Source organism: Antrostomus carolinensis, unplaced genomic scaffold (assembly GCF_000700745.2).
Source record: "Antrostomus carolinensis isolate BGI_N321 unplaced genomic scaffold, ASM70074v2 scaffold10618, whole genome shotgun sequence".
In the NCBI taxonomy this organism is placed as follows: domain Eukaryota; kingdom Metazoa; phylum Chordata; class Aves; order Caprimulgiformes; family Caprimulgidae; genus Antrostomus; species Antrostomus carolinensis.
In genome coordinates this window covers 36,967-44,935 of record NW_010332488.1, presented here as the reverse complement: position 1 = coordinate 44,935, position 7,969 = coordinate 36,967, and the positions used below count along the sequence as shown (strand labels likewise).

The 7,969-nt window shown below is 35.1% G+C and overlaps 1 protein-coding gene across 1 annotated transcript in view; it reads right to left on the bottom strand.

Annotated features, from left to right (window-relative positions):
• Window positions 1-7,969, bottom strand: part of PLOD2 (procollagen-lysine,2-oxoglutarate 5-dioxygenase 2) — a 36,602-nt gene that overhangs the window by 9,383 nt on the left and 19,250 nt on the right. Inside the window, exons 9-11 of the mRNA XM_029086376.1 lie at window positions 7,866-7,969; window positions 6,265-6,386; window positions 494-598 (exon numbers count right to left, since the gene is read on the bottom strand). Of these exons, the coding sequence (XP_028942209.1) occupies window positions 494-598; window positions 6,265-6,386; window positions 7,866-7,969 (331 nt within the window). The remainder of the gene's footprint in view (window positions 1-493; window positions 599-6,264; window positions 6,387-7,865) is intronic.

Here is a 7,969-nt window from a genome sequence, read left to right as displayed (position 1 = left end):
CAGGACTGAAGTGCACAACGTTCATAGCAGGCCCAGTCTACTGAAAGCTGCTGCTGATAAAATCACAGCTTTGCATAACTTAAGAGATCGTACTATTAAAAGGAGAAACTGATCATTACAGCTGCTTCATCGCCAATACCTTTCCACTATTTTATTGCATCTATGATTTAAAAAGTAAGTAATAATACTGCAATACTACAATAATAAACTCTAGGGAGTTTTTGTTTGGCTTTGTTTTGGGTTTTTTGTTGTTGCTTGGGGTCGACTTTTTTCAACATTTTGTGTGTGACCAACTTTGAAATCATTAGTCAGTGAAATCTTAATTTCATGAAACCTGCTTACACCATACCATTCTCTTCAGAGGAACTTTGAAGTGTTTGAAATTTACACTAGGAATTGTTGCTTGACAGGAAGGATCTTATTTTCTCTGTATGGGCCTCAGAGAATCCCTTCAGTTGAAGGAAATTCTGTAAAATCAAGAGATATACTACACCTGTTCTGTTCTATCAGTAGTCTTAAAGTTTTCGGGTTTGTCAGCACAACATCTGCATCTATGCTGAAGTAATATTCACATGTTTTATCCTGGCGACAAAGGTCCCTAAAAAGACAAAAAGGAATGGTCAACTTATACATGTCCAGAAAACATTCACAAACAACAAAACAAAAAGCCCAAACTGCGATCAAGAGCTCTTCTCACACACTGCATTAAAAGCCCTCTACATTGTAGTACGGAAAAAAAAAAAAAAAAAAAAAAAAAAAAAAAAAAAGGTGTGATAAACTAAAGATTTAAAAACAAAAAATATTGATTTAAAACCCTTATGGAGCATGTAAGACAAAAAGCATAAAGAAATATATATTTAAAGACTTTTCTTAGTCTTTTTTTGATCTACATGAATAACACAGTTGGTAAAGAGAAACATAAAACAATTGCACAGGCAGTGAATGGAAATCAGACAAATGAATTGAATTTGTCCTATGAGCTATTTTTACCAAAATAAGTTATTTGCATAGATTCTCACACCTTCAAGAGAAAGTTTAAACCAAGCAGAAGACACATTCCACTATAAACATATATTTGTATGTTTCAGACAGATACAAGTCACCATGTCAAATGTGACATACAAGCTTTGCCTTTGCACTTTAAGGTCACTAAGAAAAATCTCCACAAAACACTTCCAGTTTCAGATATACAAAAAGAGGGTTGCAAAAGTTTCTATCAAATTAATAAAGTAAGCCTACTCTTAAGAAATTCATGCTTCTCTTTAGGCTTTCAATATTGCCAAGTAGCTTTCCGAAGGTAAAGTAATCCTGGATATTTCCTTGCTTCAAAGTATTGCCTTCTTACAGCATACACTAACCTCTCCAGATGTAGAAATACCAGATTATAAGTGAAACTATTTTTTATGTATATCCAGGATGCAGCAAGGAACAAGTGGAAAGTGCTTTCTAGCAATACTCGTATGTATTGTAATATACCTCCTAATCTAAATTCAATGGCTAAAACCTTTAATCTACTTGCTTTACACTCGATGTGCTTATAAACTAAGATCAAATACTGAAAAGAAAGCTGTATTTTTGTACATAACAAAGCCATTTCAGTGTAACGATTAAGAAAAATTTAGTAAAAGGCTGAGATTTTTTGTCGGAAGTGGAAAGTGAAGCTCAGCAGATCAGTTTACAGTATTTTGCAATCAGAGCGATATTTTAACCTTGCTTACAAACCATGAGCCCATCTGGAATAGTGACCTCATATGAAAAGGAAAAGTGTCACTGCTCCTCTCTCTTGTTTATAGTGGTAAGACATATAGTCTACCCAATTTCTTTATCAATGAGTTATGTTTTTTTCAGACATAGTCTGAATTTGCAACTAATCAATATATCATTTTTATACCCCTCACAGTTTAGAAATACAATTCCAAATGTGAACTGCAAGCCCAAAGGGAGAGCACTTACACCATTTTACAGACATCTGAAAGAAAATGCACCCCAGATGCAAGTCAACAACACTCTCTGAAAGCCTGGGTTACCATTTAGGATTACATTTTATATCTCTCCAGATAGTCACAACAGTATAAAGAAACTCTTATCACCCATCACTAAAACCAAACAAATGTAGCCACAAAACACATAAAGCACTAATATTTAGTTTTGTATCTCAGGCTTAAGTATCATTATCACAGTTACCACACCTGGAAGCTACTGAAATCAGAGACAGGTGGGGAAAGTTGGTTTTCTTCTGCAACACTCAAAATTCAAAACATTCATTCTCCATCTGAGGCTAAAACACAAAACTACTGAAGTGTTTAGGAGAAGCAGTTCTAGAAAATTTAAGCCTCCAACAGAAATCACTTGATATCTGGGAGACACAGATGCTATCCCTGCTCTTCTTTTAACCACAGCCAAGATACTTGCCCTACTAGCCAGACTGAAAGGGAGTCCTCCCTCCTATGTCCATGTCATCATTTGTCAATTATCAGTGGGAGCTCAGAGACAGATGATCTTCTGACTTTCAATAAGAACATAGGAGACCCCAAATTCAGCTCAAAATTCAAGTGAGCTCACCAAAGCTCACTCAAGAGCTCTCACCAAACTCTCTGACTGATACTGGTCTTTTATTCTTCCTGAAACTTTTGAAAGCTTTCAATGTAAACATTCATTAAAATGTGCATATTCCCACTAAAAGTTGAAGTAAATCACATTTTTAAAAAATTTCAGGAAAACTCCTAGCTAGTTCTATTACTAATATTTTTGAGGGAAGAAAAAAACCAATCCCTCAAAAAAGAAACCCTAAAGTCTGTAAGTACTGGGGGAAAAAAAGATTATGGAGAATAAGCTTTTTACAAATATAACCTCAGTGAAGCAAATGAGATAAATTCCCATATTTCCCTAATTTCTGTTATTGCTTGAACATATTTCATATTGTTATTTTACATTTTCTGTCATAACAAGTTCTGTAACAGTTGGCTGAAATCTCATCTCCAAACAAGGCAAAACCACAAATGAGTTTAAAGAAAAAAAAGAACCAACTGTAAGAACTCTCATATACTCCTTGTAGACAAAGGTTTAAAAAAAAAAAAAAAAAAAAATTTTGGAAATGCTCTTTTAGGGTTTCTAGGGATATATATGTAGAGCAAATATCCAGACAACATGCAGCTAAACTTTCCTTCTCTTTATTCTACTTTATTTTTCTTCCTTTTTATTCTGCTTCAGCCCATGAGAAGGAAAATTGTGCACTCCTGTTTGCCAGTATTGTTGAATTGTAACAAGTCTTTGCTGACTGCAAAATTTTGGGTCCTTTCTAACACTTATCTAATTTTCACAAGCACAGGAAAAGGCTTTCCATATCAAGAAGCAGCAAGAAAGTAAATGCTTCAATTATTCTTTCTTATGTGAATGGGAAAAGCAGTCTGAGGTTTGCTGCATGGCTGTAGGTGAAATGAAACAGTGTTATTTTCTCATATCTATATTGACATAAGAGAGTCTCATTTACTAAGAACCTTGCTATGATTTATCATTGCTTTTTACTGAGCCAAAAAGGGAAAAATAGAGGTAAGGATAAAACTGCTGAAACTGCATTATCTACTCAAAAGTATTCTGCTGAAAACAAACCAGACATTCAATGTTGAAGTTGTTTTGGTTTTTTTTTTTAATACTATAAGTAAGTACTGAACTGTATTAAATGAAGCCTGTTTTGCTGCTTCACATCAATAGACTTTTTGTGTGAAATTTGCAAGTGGGGAGACCAAATTAATTCTAAATGCACTGGAAATTAATAGAGAGATACTAAAATCAGCTAATTTGGAAAAAGAGAGAAAGCAAGCGTTTGAAGCAGATGGAACAAAACCGTCAGTCGATAATGCAGATAGAGGCAGGAGAAAATTTATCAGAAGACTGGATATATCAATCTCTGTAAAGCAAGCCTTTAATCAGGCTTGAATAATTACTCATTTTGAAGTTATTCCCATTTCAATATTAGTGAGAATCAAATGAGGTTATTACAATGGAATGCAGCTGAAGAGTCAAAAGCAAATAATTTTTTAGAGTATCTGCCTTTGCCATTAAATCCCATACTTCAAGCTAGACTTTTTTGAGGAAAAGTAAAATGCAGTTGTTCAGAGAAGTTGGTGATGTTCACAAGGGCAGCCAAGCAGACCATGAGTACAAAGGAAGCAGCTGATGAGCTGAACCTACTTCAGTCAAATTGAAAGAAGCCATCAAATTATATCTACATTGGTCACATGAAAGATCCTACTACTAACACTCATTGTTTCTTGATGATTCAGTATTTTGGCACAGTCTCATTCCACATGCATTATACCTCACATTCTCTCTGTACACTATGTATCTCTTTAGGCCAGAATCCTTATTAAAGGGGTCTTGCAAAGTAGAAATAATGTGGGTCAAATTAAATCCAGACAATGGATAACATATCGCAGTGTAGTCTATCCAGTGGTACACATGACAAGTATGATTATCTCCCTGCCTTACCTAACAGAATTTGAAATTATTTTGTGCAAATATACATTTGAATTTCTACTTTTTATTCAGAGCTCAAGCAAAGACCATATCATATTAAAACCTCTGTCACATTGTCCATCAGTAGGTTCTATCAAAAGGTGACAGGTTTAAAGATCTCTGGGTGAGATTCAGTAACAGTATAGAAATTGTTTACATTAAAGGTTCTGCCTTATGGTGTCTACATAACAACAAAGAGGAAAAGGCAACTCCAGAAATTCCACCTGTTACACGTAACAAACTACTTCAAAAAGTTTGCAAACGTAGTACATTTGCTTTAGAGACTACTGGAAAGAAAGAAAGAATGATTTATAAACATGTGAATGGCTGCTTACACTACCACTGAACATCTGTAGTGTTTACTAGAAAAGCCAGGGGAGAGGCTTGGATCTAAGCCAAATATCAGTTTCCCAGAGGCTTCAAGACAAGAAAACCCCATTCAAACAAATTTCCAAGAACACCATGGAGACTCAGGACTAGTCCTTCATTCTTTCAGTTGATGCCATGAACAGCCTCTGCTATGCTCTTAACCTCTGACTACAAAAGAAAAGGGCCTTTTGAAAATAATTTCTCTGCTCTGACACTCATGGAAGATTTGGGAGAAGAGAGAGTGGAAAAATTATGCAAGACTGAAGCCTGCTCAAAGGCCACGTGAGGTCTTGGTGGGATCCTGGTCTGTAAAACTCCACAATCTGACTGATGGTCATTCCGGGAGAGCCACAAGCAACTCTGCGGTAATTGTCAGTGTGCAGCCACTGAAGAGACCCCTTGACAAGCAGGTCTGAGACAGGATACAAGATTCAGATTTAGGCCCAGCAAGTGCCAGGTTTTATATAGTTGGATTCCTTAGAAAGAAGGAAAGGCGGGGAGGGGAGGGGGGAAGCAAGACCAAGGATAAGAAAGTCAGTTAGTGTCCTTTGCAAGTCCTTTTTTTTTTTCCCCTGAAAGCAAAAACTTCTGCTAGAGCATTTCTAAAGAATATTCCTGTCTCTTTGAACCATAAGAAGAAATGTACTTCTGTCACCTGTATGTCCAGGTTAAGCTTTAACCATATTTTAACTTAAATGTAATGCAAAAAAAAAAAAAAGGAGGATGGATTAGGACAACAAAAGTGCAATTGTTAAATGATGCATACCAATGCAAGAGATACTTCTGTTCCGTGAAATCACTCTGAGATAAGTTAGCTTGAAAAGGTTTTAGGCAAAAAATAGAATCAAATACGGTTTTAGAAGATACACTGCAATTTAGAATTTCTATTTACATTTACATCTGCTTCTACCTTCTATTTTTTAAATTACTGCTATATATAATTTTCTGCACAGAATTTAATAAGAAGTTTGTTATATTGTACCATCTTTTCTATTTCAATAGGATTATTAAAAAAAATATTTAAACTTTACAGTTTATGCTCACATTTGAGATAACTATAATGTAAAAATAATCCGATACCTCTTTTTTGTAGTCTACGATTGTCTGTGCCTTCATTAAAAGACAAGATGACAGACTCAAAGTAGCCCAAACCAGAGAGACGTTTTCACAAGACCAACAGCTTTTTATATTATTAGATAGAAACTATAAAACACTCAACAGTTCATATCTCATATCTAGACCTTGTCTATCACCAAAGTTCCCACTTTTGTATCTTAAGATGGAAAGTTGTTAGTGTTTAAGATGTAAAATAATATACATAAAAGACGAAAAAAAGTTAGTGTATATATCACTATAAGAGATTTATAAATTGGAATTTACATTCCCATGTTCCGGGCTTCTGCTTGACTCAGATTTTCTTCAGGTCCAACAATTTTTACATTTCTGATAATGTTCTTGGCTTTTTCCCAGAATTTCTTGATGTGCTTTTCATGGTAAACCTCCTGTAATCATGTTAACATTGTTTATAGTTAATGAAAAGTACAAATTGCTGTGAAATCATAAACATAGCATCCAAGAACACACTGTATTCTATCCTAAACAAACAGATGGCAAACAGTTGAAGACATTCCAGTATATCTGTCATTAAAATGAAGATCTTCTGTCCCAAATTTCAGCAAAAGAATTCAACACATCAGCAATATAAATCAAACCTGTACCTCCAAACAAATGATGCAAGATTCACAGAGGGTTTATGCAATGTTTTTTTCAGGATATTTATTTTACAACCTTCAAAACCCCTCCTACAACCTCAGTGGCACACAGGAGTTTTTTATGCCACTCCAGAATGGTGTTAGAGAGGGAGTTTCCATCTGTACCCAGGTGGACAGTCACAGTCTCTAAAACATAGTCACAGTGATTGTTTCTTTAATTTCTAATTACCCTACCTCTAATTAAGAGATCTCAGCTTCATGCAATGCTTCCAACCCAGTGCCCTTATTTGTAGCTTTTGCATATTATAGCTGACATTAGAATAATTAAAATAATGGGTAGGGTTTTCCCCCCCTCTACGATTAAAAAAAGCTATTCAGTCTTCTATATGCATTGCAAATACCATGACTTCTGGCTGAAGCAACAAAACCTAGCATAGCCTAAAATTCCTATGTGCATATCAAATTTATACCTTTAACATCCCCTTACAAAGGCACACTGAAGACTTTAAAGATAAGCTCTCCTTCTATTACTCAGGCCTTTGTGCTATGGTATCAACAGCAATGCACGCTAAGTGGAAAAGGGCAGAATTATATTTTCCTTCCATTTCTCTTCCAGTCTAGTTTTTTTCCTAAAAGACTTGAACACATCTGTCCCTTCACTCTTGAAAATAGTGATACTGAAGTGTTTTGAAGTATCAGCAACATCACATTATTAGGTAATTAGCAAAAAACTTTCAAAACACTATTCAAAAAGGTAACTTATCTGTACTGCTACTCAAAATATACCTGGACACACCAGTCTTCCCATAGCACCCAGCAGAAAGCATCAAGGAAACCATAAATGCACTAGGGTATTAACAAGATGAAAAGCAAATGCTAGAACTTTTGGTCAGTACTGAAGTGGTCAGGCAGTTGGCCTAGATGATCACTGTAGGTCACTTCCAACTGGTACTATTCTATTCTTATTCTACTCTATTGTTTTAGGTCAATCAGTACTTGCACCAAAGCATACACTTTAAAATACAATCTGCTTTACTAGTAAAAGAGAAAGAATCTGAGTAGTTTCTTTAACTACTACTTTGGTAAGCACTGCCAGAATTTAATTTATTTTGTGTGTTTTTTCCACTTCTGCATACTAAATTCTGAAAGATTACCTCTTCCTACACAGTTTAACTGTACATATATAGAATCTATATACTCCCTAATGCATTTTCATTAATACCATAATTTTCAAAATTGAAGCTTTGCATAATGTAACATTGTACTTACATTATTATGAATGAAGATACTGAGAGCCTCCTTGGGGTAGTCCAGAGTCAACAGTCTGTCTAAAAATTTAGGTAGGAAAGGAGTGGGTTGTTCAATGAAAACAC